Raw genomic sequence first — 24,153 nt, 5'->3', positions numbered from 1 at the left:
AAATAATGCCTCGACGACTTTCTTCATAAACGGAGCACATCTGGGTTGCTGCCGCTTATTTTGGAATTTGGACATACAGATTTTATAAGCAGTCCCCCAAGGGTCTATATTTGCTTCTTTACAGATCTTTTCAAAACAATTTCTCTTGCTACGGATTATAGCTGACTTTAGAAGCTTCTTATGGTTTTTCAAAGCTTCTTTGAGACGGTTTTCGTTTTCGCCACTTTGATTGCATTGTAGGCGACGTCGGGCTGAGTGACAGAGCTTTCTCAGCATGACAATTTCTTCATTCCACCAGTATACAGGTCTTCGCTTATTGTGACATTTTGCCCTTCGCATGGTAGCGTCGCATGCTGCTATCAGTTCCTTTTGCAATGCGGTTACTAAGTGGACGCCGCCTTCGCCTGGTGCTATTTCTGCACTACAGACTGTCTCAGAAACGTCAGTGTTAAAATCTGCTTGCTTCCAGCTTCGTTTATGTGTAGTGTTACTGCGTGGGTGTTCCTGGTCTCGAGAGAATAAAACTTCTGCGATGATTGCCATATGGTCACTATTTGTGAACATGTCTGACACCTTCCACTTAATGTGTCTGCTTAGTGCGTCATTTACAAAATCAGGTCTATAACAGAGCCTTTATTTCCTTTTTGGTAAGTATTTTTTGTGCCACTGTTCATTATTGTGAGGTTGGCTTGGCTCAGGAATTCCAAAACTAGGCGCACACGATGGTTTGAACTTCTGCTTCCCCTGGCAGTAGACCATGAGTTAAAATCGCCTGCCATTATTATCGGCGAATTTCCTCGGCCTTCTAAGGATAATTCCAGGAGGAAGTCTTCAAATTCTCTAACGGAAAATTCCCCCTATTTGTGCCCATGGAAAGCCATTTTTTGATTCTCTACAGCAAGATGTGTATGTTTGTCCATTCTTCTTCTTCTTCTTAATTGGTGTAGAAATCGCTTAAGCGATTATAGCCGAGTTAACAACAGCGCGCCAGTCGTTTCTTCTTTTCGCTACGTGGCGCCAATTGGATATTCCAAGCGAAGCCAGGTCCTTCTCCACTTGGTCCTTCCAAAGGAGTGGAGGTCTTCCTCTTCCTCTGCTTCCCCCGGCGGGTACTGCGTCGAATATTTTCAGAGCTGGAGTGTTTTCGTCCATCCGGACAACATGACCTAGCCAGCGTAGCCGCTGTCTTTTAATTCGCTGAACTATGTCGATGTCGTCGTATATCTCGTACAGCTCATCGTTCCATCGAATGCGGTATTCGCAGAACTTTTCTCTCGAAAACTCGCAACGTCGACTCATCCGTCGTTGACATCGTCCAAGACTCTGCACCATACAGCAGGACTGGAATTATGAGTGACTTATAGAGTTTGGTTTTTGTTTGTCGAGAGAGGACTTTGCTTCTCAATTGCCTACTCAGTCCGAAGTAGCACCTGTTGGCAAGAGTTATCCTGCGTTGGATTTCTAGGCTGACATTGTTGGTGGTGTTTACGCTGGTTCCAAGATAGACGAAATTATCTACGACTTCAAAGTTATGACTGTCAACAGTGACGTGAGAGCCAAGTCGCGAGTGCGACGACTGTTTGTTTGATGACAGGAGATATTTCGTCTTGCCCTCGTTCACTGCCAGACCCATTTTCTGTGCTTCCTTGTCCAGCCTGGAGAAAGCAGAACTAACGGCGCGGATGTTGAGGCCGATGATATCAATATCATCGGCATACACCAGCAGCTGTACACTCTTATAGAAGATGGTACCTTCTCTATTTAGTTCTGCGGCTCTAACTATTTTCTCCAAAAGCAGGTTGAAAAAGTCGCACGATAGGGAATCGCCTTGTCTGAAACCTCGTTTGGTATCGAACGGCTCGGAGAGGTCCTTCCCGATCCTGACGGGGCTTTTGGTGTTACTCAACGTCAGTTTACACAGCCGTATTAGTTTTGCGGGGATACCAAATTCAGACATCGCGGCATAAAGGCAGCTCCTTTTCGTGCTGTCGAAAGCAGCTTTGAAATCGACGAAGAGGTGGTGTGTGTCGATTCTCCTTTCACGGGTCTTTTCCAAGATTTGGCGCATGATGAATATCTGGTCGGTTGTTGATTTGCCAGGTCTAAAGCCACACTGATAAGGTCCAATCAGTTTGTTGACGGTGGGCTTTAATCTTTAACACAATACGCTCCATAGAACCTTATATGCGATGTTGTGGAGGCTAATCCCACAGTAGTTGGCGCAGATTGTGGGGTCTCCTTTTTTATGGATTGGGCATAGCACACTTAAATTCCAATCGTTGGGCATGCTTTCGTCCGACCATATTTTACAAAGAAGCTGATGCATGCTCCTTATCAGTTCTTCGCCGCCGTGTTTGAATAGCTCGGCCGGCAATCCGTCGGCCCCTGCCGCTTTGTTGCTCTTCGGGCGGGCAATTGCTATTCGAACTTCTTCATGGTGGGGTAATGGCACGTCTGCTCCATCGTCATCGATTGGGGAATCGGGTTCTCCTTCTCCTGGTGTTGTGCGTTCACTGCCATTCAGCAGACGGGAGAAGTGTTCCCTCCATAATTTAAGTATGCTCTGGGCATCAGTGACTAGATCACCTTTGGGGTTTCTACAGGAATACGCTCCGGTCTTGAAACCTTCCGTAAGCCGCCGCATTTTTTCGTAGAATTTTCGAGCATTACCCCTGTCGGCCAGCTTATCAAGCTCTTCGTACTCACGCATTTCAGCCGCTTTCTTCTTCTGTCTACAAATGCGTCTCGCTTCCCTCTTCAACTCTCGGTATCTATCCCATCCCGCACGTGTAGTGGTCGATCGTAACGTTGCGAGGTAGGCAGCCTGTTTTCTCTCCGCTGCGACACGGCACTCCTCGTCGCACTTTCCGAAAACCAATGGTTTCGGTTGCAGCTGTACGTAAGGAGTTTGAAATGCCGTCCCACAGTTCCCTTATACCGAGTTGTTGATGAGTGCTCTCAGAGAGCAGGAGTGCAAGCCGAGTAGAAAATCGTTCGGCTGTCTGTTGTGATTGCAGCTTCTCGACGTCGAACCTTCCTTGTGTTTGGTGGCGCGCGTTTTTTGCTGCACAGAGGCGGGTGCGAATCTTAGCTGCAACAAGATAGTGGTCCGAGTCTAAAACACTGGAGCCGTGTCTTCCGTCTATCACAACATAATCGATCTGGTTGGTAGTTTTTCGATCCGGAGACAGCCAGGTAGCTTGATGAATCTTCTTATGCTGGAATCTAGTACTACAGATAACCATATTTCGGGCCCCGGCGAAGTCAATCAGCCTCAACCCATTAGGGGATGTTTCGTCGTGGAGGCCGAATTTACCGACCGTAGTGCCAAAGATACCTTCTTTGCCCACCCTGGCGTTAAAGTTGACAAGCACGATTTTGACATCGTGGCGGGGGCAGCCTTCATAAGTGCGATCCCAGCACTCATAGACGGCATCTTTGGTCACATCGTCCTTCTCTTCCGTCGGGGCGTGGGCGCAAATCAGCGATATGTTGAAGAACCTCGCTTTGATGCGGATTGTGGCTAGACGTTCATTCACCGCAGTGAATGATAGTACTCGGCGACGGAGTCTCTCTCCCACCACGAATCCTAAACTTTAGCTCGCCTTCGAACGGGTGTTCTTAGGCTACCCAGAGGATACTTGGTCAAAGACCGGAATTAGTGAGATGCTTGAGCCATGTGTAACAGAATCGTTTCTGGCAACTCCCAAGTGAATGGCGATCAGAGAACTTACCTCACTTGCGTGAACTTCTACACATGACTCCATCCTCCCATGTTTGTCCATTACAGGGCCATATTGCTGCTTATATGCGTTTACATGTATGTAGATATGTCATCTGCAAAAATTACAAATATTGTTCTCCAAAAAGAACAATGGTTTCAAATAGCGTCAGCTGCGTCACAAGTCAATATGGCGGCAAATAGTCGATGCCCAAATTTGTAGAAAAACACCTAACAACAATATTTTCATTCATGAACGCAAGCGCACTTTCAACAGGCAAACTTGCTTCATTCATAAAAACAAACACCATTACATTTCCCCGAGCATGCCTTTGCCTACAGGCGTCTTTTCGCGACGATGGCAAAAGCTAGAATCATAACTTTAACAATTTCTGATATTTGTATGAGAAGGAAAAAGTGACAACGCCGCAAATATAAGTATACAAATAAATTTCAATAGAATTGACAACACAGTTTATTTGTAGACTTCCAAGTCAAGAATTGTATCAAAGAAAATATTCAATATCCCTCTGATTTATGTGTACAGTGAATCCCAGTTAAGTAGTACTCCGCTTAAATGAAAATCATCCCTCTTAACTGCCTATATCTTGCTGCATCTCAGGGTTTGTTTATTGAAATACATAGACATGTTAAGTACCACTCGCTTAAGTATTCGCACTCGCTTATGTGCCATATTATATTTTTATTTTTAACAAACCACAAAAATCTGTATCTTTGATTGAGGCACTAATTCGGGATTGACTGAATTTGTCAACGAACGTAAAAAAATATTTTTACGCAGAATGCAAAAATCTGTGTCTATATGTATGCAAGCTCATACAGAAACATACATATTTGCGATGGTTTGTTGGAAAAGCTGTTATATCAGCAAGGGAAGCAGTGGCAATTGGCGATCGTTCGTTTGTGTCTTCGTTCAGCTCGGATTTTCTACCAACAACACAATGTTGTGACGCTTTGTCGTCGCATCAGTTCTTCGAAACATTGACTCTTCGACAAAACGTGAGCTTTAGCCATTGGTTGCCCGTGACAACGGAGATTTCGCATGAAGCAATAAGAGCACACATTTACATACAAAGTTGTGTGTAGACGAATTTACAAATAATATACGTATTGTCTGCTTACATTCACACATTTTTTTTTGTTTGAGTTTTGAGGGGGAATCTTCGAAAGATACCGTAATTTTTCCGGACGGTATGGATGATTTGTATTGGTCACTGAAGCGGAGACCAATACGCCTACGTACTAAACCCTTAACTCCATTGTCTTTGCTTGTTTATTTGCCCCACGGAACTGCCGTTAAGCATTACATGGTGAGACCAAGCTTAGCCATTCGGCTCGTCATTCATGCCACTCTAGCCTACTCCTCATTCCTCCTTCTTCTGATTTCGCTGCGTTGCCGCTCATTCCTTCTTAGCTCTTTCAAAACTATAGCACACCACGCTCTCATACTGTCCCACACTTGTTTCGAAAGTGTCATAAATCGCACTTTGTTATCCGGTGTCACTCGTTCCGTTGTCAGTTTCTGTAGATCGGCTCTCTCCTTTTCATACCGTCGACAGAAAAAGAAGATGGGCAGTGCATTTTCTCCGATGCTGTCGCAGAAGGAACAATTCGTCCGTCGTCGTGTCCACATTTATAGAAATGCTCTCTAAAACACCCATGTCCCGTTAAAAACTGCGTCCTTTCTACCCACGCTTGTAAATTTATATTTAGCTTATGGGTCTATCTCCCCGTCGTAGCTGCATCCCATCGCTTTTGCCACTCATTGAGGCTTGTTTGCCTCTCATCCTTCCGTTCATCAGCCGCTAGTCGCCTGCCTAGTCTTGTACATCTGTCGTATACTCTTTTGAGTTCCATAGCCATTACCTCTGGTGGCATGATGCTTACTAATATCCCAATCGCTTCGTGAGATACCGTACGAAATGCACATGTGACCCTAATGGCACTAAGCCACATTGCAAACTTCGCTTTCTTAGCATACGTCTTTTGCTGTATTGTTGGTCCCCATATGAGCGCCGCGTACATCAGAATTGATTGGCTCACCTGGGAAAATAGCGCACGTATATTTTGGCTTGGTCCACCAATGTTGGCCATTATTCTTGCTAGTGCGGCCGTGGCAGGTGCTGCTTTTTTACATGCCTTTTCAATGTGCGCCTTGTAGCTGAGTCTATTGTCTATCAGTACTCTTAGATATTTCAGCGACTTCTGTGTCATGATACTATGACCGTCGATGTTTAGTTTAATGTCTTCGGGTTGTTTCCTACTTGTGATCAGCACAGATTCTGTTTTTTGTCCAGCGAGTTGGAGGTTTGTTGGAGTGATCCAATCTTTAAGCATCGTCGCCGCATGATTGCAGAGGTTTTCAAGTTGGCCAAGTTCTTTTGCCACTACGGTAATAACAATATCATCCGCGTACCCGATGATCCGCACCTGTTTCGGGAGTGGGAGACGCAACACCCCGTCATGCAATACGTTCCACAACAATGGGCCAAGCACAGAACCTTGTGGAACTCCGCCTGTTACCACATACTTCTTTTGTCCAAGTATGCCGGAGTTTCGCAACGTTCTAGTGCACTAATAATATGGGGCCAGTATGCCGAGTTAAACGCGTTTTTGACATCAAAGGTGACTTTGTGCCATACAGCCATCTGGTACCCTCTGTTGCCTTGTTGGCTATGGCCGTAAGCTTCTTAATCGCATCACTGGTCTGCGTGCGGAATCCATACTGGTTGTCGGACAAACCTTTCTTATCTTGTTTTTCTTAATAGTCTCGCATTGTGCTTAATGGCAATCTTTAAGGCCTTATTTGGAATACCATCCACGCCTGGTGCTTTGGTATTGCCAAATCTCTCTGCCGTTTCTAAAACCTCCACATCAGTGACTATCGTGTTTTCTGTTTCAGTAGGTTCCTGCATGCCAGAGATTTTCGGTTCGTCTTGAAACATTTTCCCTCCACATGCCCATATGGCAGCTTTGTTCGTATTGTCAGAGATCCATGACCCGTCGCTTATATATTTATACTGTTCACTTAGTATAGCTATAACGACCTTTTCCTCTTAGACCGTCTGCTTAAGAAGCTCTTGTGCAGCCTCACAGTGATCGAGGTTGAGTTGCATGATTCTCATTTTTTGTAATTTTACATGCTTCTTGATACAAGGGACACTTTTACCACCAATTTCGTGGTTGGTGTTTTCCCTGCCCTTTTTCTTACATGTACTACAGGATGGGTTCTTATCGCATGACTTCGCAAAGTGTCCAGTTTCTCCACACTTGACACAGCACTGGCTCCTATCATCCGGATTGTGGCACGTTTCCGCCAGATGGCCGTACTCAAGACATCTGAAACACCTCCTGAGATTTTGCTTCGCTCTTATTCTGCACACTACCCAACCTATTTTGATTTTGTGTGCATCCTAAAGTATTCTTGCCTCCAGCGCGGGTAGGCTTACCACTGCAGTTTGTGTTCCTAAGTACGCTGGTCTGATGCTCTTAATCGAATTTTCATCAAAATTACTCAATTAATTTAATTGTCGTTGTAAAGCCTCGGCAATGTCCTCTTTAGTCGTGATTTCGTCAAGGTCACGTATTTCTAGCATGACCTCTTGAGTTAAAGCTTTTATCTGCGCCTTTTCTCCTAGTATTCTGCTTATTTCGGTCTTGAAGGTAACTGTGCTTTTCATTTGTGCCTCTTTCAACTCGAGCAGGATTTGTTCTTTATAATTTTTCCTCACAGTCCTTAGAATGTCGCTTTATGACATGTCACCTGTATTTCAATGAATATTACATCAGGTCGAGGAGGCGGCTTATGTGGTGCCTTCTTTTGCGGCTTACGTTTGACTGCGATCCAAAATTCTTGTTTTCCTATTTCTTTATCATTGTCTTTGACGGGATTATCACACTTTGCTTTTTTGTTAAGGGGAACTTCAGGTTTGCTCGGTCATTCCTATGGGTGGTTTTATTCTTCTTCGGTGGTGTTCTTCGCTTTGGTTGAACTTCGTCGCGAGGCCTCTTTGGTGTATTCTCTCCAGCTGTTGGTATGACGAGAAAACTTCGTCGTGCTTCCTTATTGGCAATGTGCTCTTCCTGAGCACTTGCATGTAATTTTGCTATCACACCTAGAGATCTCCCATGGCGTTGTTGATAGACCGCTGGGGTGGGCGCAATAAGCTTCTTGATCACATTTCCTAGTTCAGCCATACAGTCTCCACGAGGTTGTATCGCCTTTGCCTGGGGAATGGGCTCGCCCAACGGTGGAGATGACCTCGTTCGCACAGGTTTTTCAACACCAAGGCTTTTATCGGGGACCTACCCAGTTTTGGTGCCCTCTTAAAAGGGTCTGTATCCATTATCGTCGTATTTTGTGAAGAGTTTTGCACATTATTACTAGTTTCGTTCAAACTTCCAGCGATACTGCTTCCTATTATTCTACCTATGTTGCTGCTGTTATTATTGTTATATTTGTTTCTCAGATTAAGCTCCATATGTATATATTACCAGCGCATCGTGTGGAGGGGGGCGTTCTGAAATATACAGGAACGGATATACCCTCGGGGACACTGCCCCTACCCCGTCTCCCTAAGGCCTGTCCTTCGCTTTAACAGTCCCGGAAAACACGGACGGACCGGCGCTAGCCCGGGGCAACGTAGGCTACTACTCCTGCGTCCAATGCACACTCCTTGACCAGGGCCCGAAGAGGCTAGTTCCTGATACACACCGCGGCGGACACATCGGCAGAGCATGCTCACATCACCCCCTTCATCCCGCTAACAGAGAAATCGCTGTCAGAGCTTTGAGGGACTCCCAGAGCGCCGTGCTGTGTACCAGTCGATTTTTGATGATAGCCGCACGTAGCATGGTAAAACAGACGCTGACCAGGAAGCCGCCCATTGCGGGTCAGACGCGCCTGGATTTTTATTGTTTGAGGGGGACACGCATTTCTATGGGGCGGCGTGGATTCGATTTGGAGGATGGAGTCATGCGTAAAAGTTCACGCAAGAGAGGAAAGTTCTCTGATAGCCATTCACTTGGGAGTGGCCAGAAACGATTCTTTTACATATAGCTCAAGCAGCTCATGACTTCTGGTTTTGACCAAGTAGCCTAAGAACATCCGTTTGAAGGCGAGCTAAAGTAAGAAGGCGAAACATTTTCTCCACAGGGTTCTGCGCTGGGTTTGGGACCCGCTGCGTAAAAAACAGTACCAACGAAAACAGAACGACAGCCTCGGATGAGAGACCCCGCTTTTGATGATGACCATGGCAAACGAAATAAGGACTGAGAGCATGCAACTGGATTGTCCGATCCCTTAATTGGGAAGTTGCCGCTGCCCAGCTGGTTGATATCCTCGTTAGAATGAAGCCTGACATCACCGCCGTCCAAGAAATGCGATGGATGGGACAAGGACTGAGACGAGTAGGTCCTTGTGGCATTTACCACAGTGGCCATATAAAGGAGCTCAAGTTTGGTGTTGGATTCGTGGTGGGAGAGAGACTGTCAAAATCGTGCTTGGCGACTTTAACGCCAGGGTGGGCAAAAGAAGGCACTACGGTCGGTAAATTCAGCCTCCACGACGAAACATCCCAAATGTGTCGAGGCTGATTGACTTCGCCGAGATCCGAAATATGGTTATCTGCGGTATAAAGGACATAGACTCGGCCCACTATCTTGTTGCAGCCACGATTCGCATCCGCCTCTGTGTAGCAACAAACGCACGTCAACAAAGACAAGAAGGTTCGACGTCGAGAAGCTGCAATCACAACATACAGCCGAACGATTTGCTACTCGGCTTGCACTCCTGCTCTGTGAGAGCACTCGTCAACAACTCGATACAAAGGAACTGTGGGACGGCATTTCAAACTCCTTACGTACAGCTGTGACCGAAACCATTGGTTTCGGAAAGTGCAAAAGAACAGCTGGTATGACGAGGAGTGCCGTGTCGCAGCGGAGAGAAAACAGACTGTCTGTGCGGGATGGGATAGATACCGAGAGTTGAAGAGGGAAACGAGACGCATTTGCAGACAGAAAAAGAAAGAGGCTGATATGCGTGAGTACGAAGAGCTTGATAAGCTGGCCGACAAGGGTAATGCTCGAAAAATCTAGAAAAAAATGAGGCGAAGGTTTCAAAACCGAAGCTTACTAGAAGAACCCCCCAAGGTGATCTTACCACCGATGCCCAGAGCATACTTAAATTATGGAGGGAACACTTCTCCAGCCTTCTGAATAGCAGTGAACGTACAACGCCAGGAGAAGGCGAACCCGATTCCCCAATCGATGACCATGGAGCAGACGATCCATTGCCCGACCATGAAGAAGTTCAAATAGCAATTAGCCGCCTGAAAAACAACAAAGCGGCGGGTGCCGATGGATTGCCGGCCGAGCTTTTCAAACACTGAGGCGAAGAACTGATAAGGGACATGCATCAGCTTCTTTGTAAAATATGGTCGGACGAAAGCATGTCCAACGATTGGAATTTAAGTGTGCTCTGCCAAATCCATAAAAAAGGAAAAGCCTCCTCAACATATAAGGTTCTATCGAGCGTATTGTGTGAAAGATTAAAGCCCACCGTCAACAAACTGATTGGACCTTATCAGTGTGGCTTTAGACCTGGCAAATCAATAACCGACCAGATATTCACCATGCGCACAGCACGAAAAGAATCTACTTCTGTGCCGCGATGTCTGAATTTGGTATCCCCGCAAAACTAATACGCAGCAAAAGCTCCGTCAGGATCGGGAAGGACCTCTCCGAGCCGTTCGATACCAAACGAGGTTTCAGACAAAGCAACTCCCTAACGAGCGACTTCTTCAACTTGCTGCTGGAGAAAATAATTTGATCTGAAGAACTTAATCGAACAGGTACAATCTTTTATAAGAGTGTACAGCTGCTGGCGTATGCCGATGATATTGATATCATCGCGACTTGGCTCTCACCGCACTGCTGCCAGTCATAACTTTGAAGTTGTAGATAATTTGGTGCTACTTCGGACTGAGTAGGCAATTGAGAAGCAAAGTCCTCTCTCTACGAACAAAAACCAAACTCTATAAGTCACTCATAATTCCCGTCCTGCTATATGGCGCAGAGGCGTGAACGATGACAACAACTGATGAGTCGACATTGCGAGTTTTCGAGAGAAAATTTCTCCGAAAGATTTATGGTCCTTTGCGCATTGGCCACGGCAATTATCGCTTTCGATGGAACGATGAGCTGTATGAGATATATGATGACATTGACATAGTTCAGCGAATTAAAAGACAGCGGCCACGCTGGCTAGGTCATGTTGTCCGAATGGACGAAAACACTCCAGCTCTGAAAATATTTGATGCAGTACCCGCCGGGGGAAGCAGAGGAAGAGTAAGACCTCCACTCTGTTGGAAGGACCAGGAGGAGAAAGACCTGGCCACGCTTAGAATATCCAATTGGTGCCACGTAGCGAAAAGAAGAATCGACTGGCGCGCAGTTGTTAACTCGGCTATAATCGCGTAAGCGGTGTCTACGCCAATTAAGAAGAAGAAGAAGAAGAGGTGTCGATTCGCCACAGTCACAGAAGCTTCATCGGATTTGCTAGCTTTTATGCGGCATCCTCCACTTCTGCCACTCATCGTCGGGGGTTGCTTATTCGTTTTAACTTATTTCGCAACTGACCTGCTACTACACACCGTTCGGCTATCCGCGACCTGCCGACAACCACCATTGTCTGCACTTATATTGCACCAGACGAACAATTTACCAGTACAGACATCCTGCAATTAATCAACCAAGCTTCTACTCCTTTAATTTTCGCTGGTGATTTTAATGCATGGAGTCCACTATGGGGCTCTCCAATAGCCAACAAGAGGGGCAAATGCATTGAAGACGCTTTACTTTCCTCTAACTTAATATGTTTGAGTAACGGTTCCGCGACACACTTTTCCACTCACTCCACATTTTCCCATGTAGATCTTGCAATGTGCACCGACACACTTGCCACAGAGTGCGAATGGAGTCTACTCGATCACCTGCATGGAAGCGATCACTTCCCCATTGTACTAAAATTGCACCTAGGTTCAACAACTAAAAACCACAAAATAAATAAGGTATTCAAAACTGATTACGCTGATTGGGAGAAGTGTCAGACACATTGCGAGATAAATGGCAATAATACCCCAATATCTGACAACCCTAACCAAGATAGTGCGAGTTTAACAAAAATTATCCGTTCAGCAGCGAATGTTAGCATTCCTCATACAAAGCAAACAGCAAGTTCAAAGAGTGTTCTTTGGTGAAATAAAGAAATCGCTGAATTGCGGGCAAAAAAACAGACAGCTTGGTATGAATACAAACGGGCTCAATCACTAGTCAACTTAATATCTTTCAGGAAAGCCAACGCTCTTTTCCGTCGTTCCGCGAAACAGGCCAAGCGTAAATGTTTTCAGGATTTCACAAGCAAAATAAATCCTTCGTCTAATCTTAAGTTAATATGGAACGCTTTAAAAAAACTTTCTGGAGTGCCTAGAAATCTAACCATTCAGTGCGTAAAGGGGCCAACAGGTTTGGTAGCCAATCCATCCGATATTTCCGAGTTATTTGCAAACCCCTATTCTGAAACAAGCTCAGATATTTCATTCAGCACACAGTTTCAAACCTCAAAAACCACCACACTGTCCGACACTTCCTACTCTGTCTCCCCTCTTTCTTTTCTGCTAAACAAATAGAAACCAGCATTTCACTGTCTGGGCGAGATAAAATTTCTTATCCAATTATCAAACATATGCCGAAAAGTCTCAAGCTCCGATTGGTAAAGCTTTATAACAAAATTTTCAATACTGGTGTCTACCCCCAATTTTGGAAAACGTCCTGTGTTATACCAATACTTAAGCCACACAAATCCTCCGATGAACTTGCTAACTATAGGCCGATTTCCCTCCTTCCATGTATGGGCAAAATTTTGGAAAAGATCGTGGCTAACCGCTTGATGTGGTATGCTCAGCGAAACAATAATATTACCGAATCAAGTCGCCTACAAAAAAGGTCAAGGAAGATGCTTTAATCCAACTAGACTACTTCATTACAAACGCTTTGTCCAGCAAAAACCACGTGTCCGTACTATCTCTGGACTTTCACAGAGCCTTCGACAAAATTGGAGCCCATATTATTATTCGACAACTTAGAAAATGGAAAATAGGCCAGAATATGATACGTTTTATTACTAACTTTCTCACAAACAGAAAACTCAAAGTCAACGTAAATGGTTTTCTTTCTTCAACACTCCCGCTTTCTAATGGTACGCCGCAAGGCTCACCTCTTTCAGCCTTCCTTTTTATCATTGCTTTCGATGATATTAGTATGATGATAAAAAATTACATAGGAGTTAAGCACCATATCTATGCTGACGATGTTCTAATCTACACAAAAGTCTCCGACGTTAATTTAGCTCAATCCTTATTTACTAATATACTCGCCAGAATTGAGACTTGGTCACTGGAGTCTGGTGCTTCACTTTCCTTAGACAAAACACATATCCTTCATGTATGTAGGAAGCAAAATTGCAACGGTATTTCACTTACCCACAACCAAACTAACATCGAATGTAAAACACAGCTGAAAATACTAGGATTAATTTTTGACTCTAATTATAACTTTAATGATCACTGTAAATATGTCAGAAACTCGTTAATGACACGATTAAATATTGTTAAATATCTCTCGTCTAAGCATTCATTTATTCATCCGAACACACTAATCAATGTTGTCAGAGCTCTGCTAACTTCAAAAATAGATTATGGGCTCCCCATCTACGGCAATTGCTCCAAAAGCAGTATCGTCCTTTTAAATGCACCGTACCATTGCGCAATACGGCGAAGTCTCCGGGCCTTTCCAACCTCGCCAATAAAAATGATAATGGCTGAATCTGGTTTACCAACTATTCAAAATAAAATTATAGATTCTTCGCTCCAAATTCTCGCGAAAACGGCTGAGAACACCAACCCATTACTAAATACAACTATCACGCATGCCACGAAAAAAAGAAAAATTCCAAGAATACAATCGGCTATTTCGAGATGCTTAAGTTTCGTTGCAGAAAATAATATTTTACGTAACGCAACATGCAAATTCACCTCCCTACATCCTCCCTGTCTGATCAATGATAAAATCATACAGAATAAGCTTATGTTTTTGTCCAAGCAAAACACACCAAACGAAGTCTTTCAACAAACCTTTGCTGAACTGGAATCTAATTATATCAATATACAAATGATGGCTGGAAGTTATTGTTTACGGATGGCTCCAAGTCCATCGATTCCACTTCGTTAGCAGTTGTCACTGCCACAGGAGAAATTATTTGCAATTGGCTTCTCCCCTCAACGAGCTCTGTATTTACCGCTGAAGGAGCTGCTATTCTTCATGCAGTTAATCACGCAAAAAAGACGAAAGGAAAGTTCCTCATCTGTACCGACAGCAAATCGTGTATGTCTGCAATAACGTCTCCTTCCAATCGCAATCCCATAATAGAAGTTATCAGGGACGCGGTCATTGGTGCCCCTCAGAAAATCCAAGTAATGTGGATCCTTGGCCGTGCTGGTATTACAGGCAACCACTTTACAGACCTCGCTGCGAAAAATGTAGCCAGAACTCCTGCCTTAACATACTACGTCTCAACCAAGCAAGACATTTCTAACCTTATTAAGCACAAAAGGCATCAAAAAAACGCAAGCGAATGGAAAACATTTAAACATCACTACGCGGTCATAAACCCAGCCAGAAGTCGAATAATCTACTCGTCAACAGTTCCAACTAGCGCAATGAAGACATATACTCGATTAAGGATTGGACACACTATCATAACACACGCCCACTTACTATCGGGTAAAAGCCCATCCATTTGCCCCCTTTGCGATGACACCTCTTCTATCAAACACTTACTCACACTCTGTCCGATGCTTCACCCAACAGCCCACAACTCTGGGAACATTGATCTCATAAAACTCTTAAGTGAACCTTCAGAAAAAAACGTGATGATTGTATATAGATTCTTAAAAACCAACGATTTGTTAAAACATATTTAAGCAACTTACATCTTTACTAACCCTTAGCAAATATAATTTTTCACCTAGTTATAATTACAAGGCGGCTGAAGGCCTCGTAGCCAGTGCTGCGTTTATGTTTTTATATAATAAAACTCTGTTTTGTTATATGAATTATTATAAATAAATAAATAAATTCCTGTCATAATCTGTACTTTTTAACCTATTGTATAAAATAATTTCGATGTTTTACATCTGCCAGCTGTCAACTGGCAGCTCACTTTTTTTGTGTAAAGTTTTATTCCGATATATTTATTGATAGTTTAGTTGTTTATCAGTAGTGAAAGAATCAGATGGAATTTAAAGTTCTGTTATACGGGAAGTGGGTGTGGTTGTTGTCCGATTTTGCTCACTTCAGATTTCACAGTGTATGACAGTTGAGCCCGTATAACTTCACATACGAAATTTGGACACAGATCGGGTAGATATAAGATTTCATCTGAACGTGAGCGGTGCTACGCCCATTGTATTTGTGCAGTGTTTACAACTTCTTATATAAACCCTTGAATTTTTATGCGTGTGGCTCATTTATTCACTGTTATATTGCACATTCAGTAGTTTATTGGAAGTGAACGTGGTTATTATCTGATTTTACTCATTTTATCAGCGTATGAAGAGATGCTAAAAAGGCTTCTCTGATGAAACGTTGTTGAGTTAGCTGAAAAAGTTTTGAAGATATGTACATTAAACAATTTTAAGGGATACCTTGCTAAAGCAATCCCTTGTACCAAATTACAGTTCGGTATCTAACTTTAGCGTTTAATAATGACATATTATGTCTTTTCGATCACTAGTGTATTATGGTCGTGGCAGTAGTCCGATTACGCTCATCTGCAACACTGACCTCTCTTTTGTGCCCAAGAATACATATAAGTATGTGGATCTTCTTCTTTACTGGCGTAGACACCGCTTACACGATTATAGCCGAGCTATTAACAGCTCGCCAGTTCCTCTGCTTCCCCCGGCAGGTACTACTTCCGTATAACTCTTCTCTCGAAAACTCGCAACGTCGATTAATCAGATGTTGTCATCGTACATGCCTCTGCACCATATAGCAGGACGGGAATAATGAGTGACTGACAGAGTTTGGTTTTTGTTCGTCGATAGAGAACTTTACTTCTCAATTGCCTACTCAGTCCGAAGCACCACTTGTTGGCATGAGTTATACTGCGTTGGATTTCCAGGCTGACATTGTTGGTGGTGTTTATACTGGTTCCAAGATGTACGAGTCGTGTGTTCGACGACTGTTTGTTTGATGACAGGAGATATTTCGTCTTGCCCTCATTCACTGCCAGTCCCATTTGCTTCGCTTCCTTGTTCAGTCTGACTAAAGAAAAACTAACAGTGGGGGTGTTGAGGCCGATGATATCAATATCAGCAGCAGATTAAATAAGTCGCACGATAGCGAGTCGTGTTGTCTGAAACCATGTTTGGTATCGAACGGCTCGGAGAGGTTCTTCCCAATCCTAACGGAGCTTTTGCTGCTTTACACAGCCGGGTCTTTTTCAAGATTTTTCGCGTAGTGAACATTTGGTCGGTTGTTGATTTTCCAGATCTAAAGCCGCACTGATAAGCTCCAATCAGCGTAATGACGGTGGGCTTTACTTTTTCACACAATACGCTCGATAGAACCTTATACGCGATGTTTAGGAGACTTATACCATGGTGGTTGGCGCAGATTGTGGGGTCTCCCTTCTTGTGGATTGGGCAGGGAACACATAAGTTCAATCGTTGGGTATGCTTTCGTCCGACAATATTTGGCAAAGAAGCCGATGCCACCGCTGGTAGTTGACTGTCTGCAAATGCGTCTCGCTTCCCTCTTCAACTCTCGGTACCTTTTCCATTCCGCACGTGTTGAGGTCGATCGTAACCTTGCGGGGTAGGCAGTCTGTTTTCTCTCCTCTGCGATACGGCACTCCTCGTCGTACCAGCTGTTCTTTTGCATTTTCCGAAAACCAATAGTTTCGGTTGCATCTGTACATAATGAGCTTGACATGCCGTCCCACTGTTCTCCTATACCGAGTTGTTGACGAATTCTCTCAGAGAGCAGGGGCGCAAGTTGAGTAGAAAATCGTTCAGATGTTTGTTGTGATTGCAGCTTCTCGACGTCGAACCTTCCATGTGTTTGTTGGCGTGCGTTTTTTGCTGCACATAGGCGGATGCGCATCTTGACTGCAACAAGATAGTGGTCCTAATCGAAGTTAAGAACTCAGAGCGTACGCACGTGTAAACTACTGGAGATGTGTCTTCCGTGTATGACAACATTAACGACCTGGTTGGTGCTTTTCCGATCTGGTGACAGCCAGGTAGCTTGATGAATTTTCTTATGCTGGAATCTAGTACTACAGATAACCATATTTCGGGCTCCGACGAAATCGATCAGCCTCAATACATTTGGGTATGTTTCATCGTGGAGGCTGAATTTACTGACCGTAGTGCCAAGGATGCCTTCCTTGCCCACTCTGGCGTTAAAGTCGCCAAGCACGAGTTTGATATCGTGGCAGGGCAGCTCTCATAGGTGCGCTCCAAGCACTCATAGAAGGCATCTATGGTCACATCATCCTTCTCTTTCGTCGGGGCATGGGCGGATTGTGGCTAGACGGGGTGAATGACAGTACTCGGTGACGGAGTTCCTCTCACACCACGAATCACACACCGGATTTGCTCTCTTTTATATGGCCCCTGTAGTAAATTCTATAAGGACCTACTCGTCTCAGTCCTTGTCTCGTCTATCGCATTTCTTGTTCGGCGGTGATATCAGCCTTCACTCTAAAGAGGACATCAACCGGCTGGACAGCGGCAACTTCCCAATTAAGGAACCAAAGATTCCAGGTGAATGCTTTCAAATTGTAATTGTTAATTTGGTTGCCATGGTCGTCATCAAAAGGAGGTCTCTCATCCGAGTCTAGTTGCTTTTTTCGGGTCCAAAACCCAGTGCACAACCCTGCGGAGGGGATATTTCGCCTTCTCAGATTGGCTCGAATTCAAACGAATTTTCTTAGGCTACCCAGAGTATACTTGATGAAAGGCCGGAAATAGTGAGCTACGTGAAACTTATGTAAAAGAATCGTTTGTGGCCACTTCCAAGTGAATGGCGATCAGAGAACTTTCCTCACTTACGTGAACTTCTGGACATGACTCCGTCCTCGGAGCAACCGAACATTTAATAATTTTACAACTTGCAGGAATCAAAGCCAGTGAAATATATAAATACTTTAACTCATACACTGACCGAAATATTCAGTATAAGGTCTGTTAGAAAAGCAAAAATCATCATATCTAGTATATGTTAGTTGGAATGGTATCGATCCGATTTTATCTATTATCATGCCACATGCTAAAAAAACCGTGGATGAACGTCTAGCCATAATCTGCATCAAAGTGAAGTTCTTCAACGTATCGCTGATTTGCGCCACTCCCCAACAGAAGAGATAGACGATACAACCAAAAATGTCTTCTATGAGCGCTTGAAGCGCAACTATTAGAGCTGCCCCCGCCATGATGTCCAAATCATGATTATCGCTTTTAATGCCGGAGTGGGCAAACAAAGTATCTTTGGCACAATGGACGGTAAATTCAGCCTACATGGTAAAACATCCCCAAATGGGTTGAGGCTGATCGACTTCGTCGGTGCTCGAAATATGGTTATCTGTAGTACTAGATTCCAGCATAAGAAAATTCATTAAGCTACTTCTATCTCCGGGTTAAAAATCCACCAACCAGATCGATCATGTTGTGATAGACGCGGCTCCTCTTGTTTAGACGTGCGGACGCTCAGCGGTCCGTACATTGACTGGGATCACTCTTTTGTGAAAAAGAACAGCTAATACGATGAGGAGTGCCATGTTGCAGTGGAGAGAAAACCGACTGCCTACCTCGCAACGTTACGATCGACCGCAACACGTGCAGGATGGGATAGATATCAATAGCATAAGAGGGAAGAGAGACGTATTTGCAGCGAAATTTGGCGACCGTAATGCTTGAGTATAAAGAGCTTGACAAGCTCTCCGACCTGGGGTGGTTCCAAAAAATTCTACAAAAAACCGAGAACATACTCTTGTAGAACCCCCTGAGGCGATCTAGTGACTGATGCCCAGAGCACACTAAAATTATGGAGGGAAGACTTCTTCAGCCTGCAGTGAAAGCATAACACTAGGAGATGGCAAACCCGATTCCCCAATCGATGATGATGGAGCAGACGTTCCTCTGGTCGACCATGAAGAAGTTCGAATGACAATTACCCGCCTGAAGAACAAAAAGGAGAAGAAATGATAAAGAACATGCATTAGCTTGTTTATAGAATATGGTCGGACGAAATAATGCCCGACGATTGGAACTTAAGTGTGCTCTGTCAATTCCACAGAAAGGGAGACTCCGCAATCTGCGCCCACCAACGTGCGATAAGCCTCCTCAACATCGCTTATTAGGTGCTATCGAGCAAATTGTACGAATGATTAAATCCCACTGTCAACAAACTAATTTGACCTTATCAGTGTGGCTTTAGACCTGAAAAATCAACAACCGACCAAGTATTTACCATAAGCCAAATCTTGGAAAAGACCCGAGAGAGGAAAAGAGGATCGACACATACCACCTTTCGTCAAAAGCGAAAAGCAGTTGCTTTTATGCGCGATGTCTGAATTTGGTATCCCCGCGAAACTAATACGTCTGTTTAATCTTACGTGGGGTAATACCAAAAGCTCCATCGGGATCGGGAAAGACTTCTCCGAGTCGTTCGATACGACGAAACGAGGTTTCAGACAAGACGACTCCCTTTCGTTCAACTTTTTCAATGTACGGGTGGAGAAAATAACTTAAGCGCAGAGCTTATTCGAACAGGTACTATCTTCCATAAGTGTGTATAGCTGATAGCGTACGCCGATGATATTCATATCATTGGCCTCAACATCCGCGTCGTTAGTTTTGATTTCTCCAGACTTGATAAGCAAGCGAAGCAAATGGGTCTAGTTGTGTCGAAGACCAGTATTACCACCAACAACTATGTAAGCCTCTAAGTCCAACGCAGAATAACCCTTGCCAATAAGTACTACTTCGAACTGAGTAGGCAGGGAGAAGTAAAGTCCTCTCTCGAAGAAGAAGGACCAAACTCTGTATGTCACTCGTTATTCCTGTCCTGCTATGTGGTGCAGATGCATGGAATTTTTGATAGAAATGTTCTGCGGAAGATTTATGGTCCGTTAGGCATTGGCAACGGCGAATATCGGCGAACATCGTTTAGCGAATTAAGAGACAGCGGTTACGCTGGCTAGGTCATGTCGTTAGAACGGTTAAAAACGTCAAGCTCTGAAAGTATTCAACGCAATACCCGCTAGAGGAAGCAATTTTTTTTTTTATACTTTAAATGCATTATTAGTGTAAAGTTTTATCACGTTATATTAATTAAGTCTTGATTTTTACACAGAAAATTAAAAGAATCAAATGGAATTTAAAAATGTCAGGTACTAAATTTATTCGAAATCGGTAGGGCGCGTCCCGAGATATGTGATTTCACTACAAAGTGACGGTTATGTGGGGAGTAAACGGAGTTATAATTCGCTTTCACTCATTTTCACACTGTCGGTAGGAGTTCTTATAATATTTGAGTTGGGTGAATTTAATTGTTGTAGTTTTAGTGGTTTGAGGAGATATACATTAGGGTGCTTCAAAAAAAAATTTTCGAATTTTTTTTTTCAAACTTTTACCCCCTCAAATGTTAGCGATTGACAAACAAAAAATCCTCCCTCAAGCCAGGCGCTGTAGCTTAACTCTTAAGGGGTCGCTATTTTTTTGTTAGGTTCCCATACATTTAACATAGGAATTTACGTTTTTTAATTCAAACTCAAATTTCATCAACTACATATGTATGTACATAATTTTCGTTTCTGAAAAATAACCATCATATGTTCAGAAAGTTCACTTTTCAAACTTTAAAAATTTCCGCGACAAAGTTTGATTATCTCAATTAGACGATTAAACATAGTGATTTGAAATTTGGAATTTTTTCAATAAAAATAAAAAAAGTTTCTGAGAATAATAATTTTGTCGAGGGAATTTTTAAAGTTAGAAAAGCCAACTTTATGAATATGTCATGGTTATTTTTGAGAAACGAAAATTAGATGGTGAAATTTTAGTTTGAATTAAAAAAAGAAAATTCCTATGTTAAATGTATGCGAACCTAACAAAAAATAGCGACCCCTTAGAGTTAAGCTACAGCGCCTGGTTTGAGGGAGGATTTTTTGTTTGTCAATCACTAACATTTGAGGGGGTAAAAGTAGAAAAAAGCATTCAAAAATTTTGTTTGAAGCACCCTAATACACATATACATTAAAGTTATAAATACATTCAACCGCGGCCCCGCCGGTCACTTTTTCAAAATCTTGACAAACCTCTGCCGAATATGTCGGTCAGTATATTATATACATATATCTTTGATTTATTTTTGATTTTTTATTTAATATTGATCAACAGCAAACCTTTACACACGCAGACATTTTTGAACGTTTAAAAAAATTGGAAATGTTGGTTACTCGCGGTGGATAGAAAGAGATACATATGTCGATGCAAACGATGCGGCGGTAGTTGGTAGAGTTTTGAAATATTTATAATTAAGGTTTTTTATTGTACTGCTAATTACAATCCTTTTAATTATTTATGTTATTTTTTCGAATAAGCCTTTTTTTTAATAAAAAGGCCCGGACAAATTCTTAATTTTTAAACTTTGCTGTTAAAGAAAATGGGCTTAGAAGGGTAGCAAAATTTGTAATTTGCCTAGGGCGCTTTCATAATTATCTTGGACTGACTCTGAAAACAGTTTGTCTTCAAACCTATGTAGACTAGTAAATAATAAGGCTATATACATTTATATATGCCCATATATGTATGTACAATAGTTATATTGAAAGTAAACGTGGGTTTTTTTGTTGTGCAGAAAATTCAAAAGGGTAATAACTTTTAAATAATATTTACTAAACATATTTTGTGTTCTATATTTTCATAACACTTTAACAGAAAAAATATGAATAATAATTGTGTAATAAACTTTCGAATGATTTCACAGACTTTACTAATTGGACTAAGGTATGAGGATTTATCATGGGACTTTGCCAAACCTAGTGTGAATAATGATCCTGACTGCCAAACTTGCATATTTATTCAGGTGAGTAACTCTAAGTCAATATATTGCGTAAGTATGTAAAATTGTTTTAATTTTCTCGTGGCAGTCAAGAAAGAGTTTGTGGTTATATGAATATTCGGTGGAAAGTTTTCACAGACTACGTTGTGAATTTAAATACAGTTTACAAAATAAATACAATCATTTAGATGATATACGCCTGTTATAAACTAATAATATATTACTCTTTCTTAAAACCTATATGAAAATCACCAGATAAAGAAATATATTCTCGAAAACGTTAAGGTTTTGCCGAAGACGCAGCAAGTGGAGCTAAATAATTAAAAAACACAAAAAAATGTATGGTCTTTGTAGGATCAGGAAGAGTTTTTCCCGACCGCGCTAGCTCAGCGAAACAACAATCATTTAATTGAGAAATGTGTAATTAAATTGAAAGAGGAAGTGAAAATAAAAAACTTGTCGCCTTGGTGGTCAGCAATAGACTGTTATTTAATGTAATAAAAATATAATTATGTAGATACAATGATTAATCTTGCGATGGATGTCTATATGTATGCGTATGCGAAATAGCTGCAAAAATATCTCCCCCAGCAGATTCGAATACAGTTACTTGACTCATATTTGTGTAACTTTACATTTTCAATTCATGCCCTAGATATAAGATCTACTTATTTCCAATATATTTGGGCTCACAAATCATGAAGCTCTCAATGGTCTTGTAAGATTTGTTCTCGTTTATTTTTAAGTTCTTGTTTCCATTTTACATTACAAAACTCAGAAAACATGATATAAAATATAAATATATGTATAATATCGCTTTAGTGGTGACTAATAAAAAAGGTTCAAGTAAACGAAGATAATAATAAGGAAACCTGTAACTGACATCATGGACGATTCCATTAACCTTAATACCTTACTTTTAGATCCATGTTGAAGTGCTCACTATGTGCCTCACAGCATTTTTCTAAATTATACGAAATGATTGCGGAGATAGTCCAACTTGATAGTAATATTTGCTCTAGAGTTTGCAGATTTGTCAGCATATTTTTCAAAATTTCATCATAACTTGGTGCCTTATAGTTACCTAGGCAAATTTTTTACCATCTAAACAGCGCTACACTTTTCCAAACTACACACTCCGGAATAGTCACAGCTTTAATAAAACCTGCATCTTTGAAGAATTGTTATATTTGAGGACCAACAAACAGTTCGTCTTTTAACTTTCTCATACTTCCTTCGGAAATTTTCTACAAATATAATAAAAACAAGAAAAAACGTCAACTTCGGCTGCACCGAAACTAATATAACCTTCACATATTACATTGGTGCCTTAGAAAATAATTTATACCAAATTTCGTAAATATATTTTGTCAAATGCAAAAGTTTTCCATACAAGAACTTGATTCCGATCATTCAGTTTGTATAGCAGCTATATGCTATAGTAAGCCGATCTGAACAATTTTTTCGGAGATTACATTATTTTTACAAACAATAACTCATAACAAATTTCGTGAAGAAACGTTATCAAATGTGAAAGTTTTCCATACAAGAACTTGATTCCGATTGTTCAGTTTGTATGGTAGCTATGTGCTATAGTTAACCGATCTGACCAATTTTTTCGGACATTACATTGTTGCCTTAGAAAATAGTCTGTACCAAATTTGGTGAAGATACATTGTCAAATGTGAAAGTTTTCCATACAAGAACTTGATTCCGATTGTTCAGTTTGTATGGTAGCTATGTGCTATAGTTAACCGATCTGACCAATTTTTTCGGACATTACATTGTTGCCTTAGAAAATAATCTGTACCAAATTTGGTGAAGATACATTGTCAAATGTGAAAGTTTTCCATACAAGAACTTGATTCCGATCGTTCAGTTTATATGGCAGCTATGTATATGTTATAGTGGTTCGATATCAGGTTCCGACAAATGAGCAGTTTCTTGAAGAGAAAATGCCGTTTGCAAAATTTCAAAAGGATATCTTAAAAACTGAGGGACTAGTTCGCATATATACAGACAGACGGACAGACGGACAGACAGATAGACGGACATGGTTAAATCGACTCAGCTCAACATACTGATCATTTATATATACATATACTTTATAGGGTCTCCGACGCTTCCTTCTGGGTGTTACAAACTTCGTGACAAACTTACCTGTTCAGGGTATAATAATATTCTGCAAGCGAATAAGATGTGCAAAAATCTTAAAAACAAGA

At 42.1% G+C, this 24,153-nt stretch overlaps 1 protein-coding gene across 25 annotated transcripts in view; it reads left to right on the top strand.

Moving 5' to 3' along the window:
- LOC126764476 (FERM domain-containing protein 8) overlaps positions 1 to 24,153 on the top strand; it is a 459,702-nt gene that overhangs the window by 168,143 nt on the left and 267,406 nt on the right. For 24 of the 25 annotated variants that reach the window (XR_007668006.1, XR_007668005.1, XM_050482181.1 and 21 more), the window contains one exon: positions 21,857 to 21,955. Coding sequence is in view for 22 of the 25 variants with exons in the window: in XM_050482181.1 (XP_050338138.1) it covers positions 21,857 to 21,955 (99 nt within the window). In the remaining 3 variants the exon portion in view is untranslated. Of the gene's footprint in view, positions 1 to 21,856; positions 21,956 to 24,153 lie in introns of those variants that run through there. The other variant, XR_007668007.1, reaches the window with a different exon arrangement.

This window comes from Bactrocera neohumeralis, unplaced genomic scaffold, assembly GCF_024586455.1.
Source record: "Bactrocera neohumeralis isolate Rockhampton unplaced genomic scaffold, APGP_CSIRO_Bneo_wtdbg2-racon-allhic-juicebox.fasta_v2 cluster09, whole genome shotgun sequence".
NCBI classification, from domain to species: Eukaryota; Metazoa; Arthropoda; class Insecta; order Diptera; family Tephritidae; genus Bactrocera; species Bactrocera neohumeralis.
This window is presented reverse-complemented; position numbering and strand designations above follow the sequence as displayed.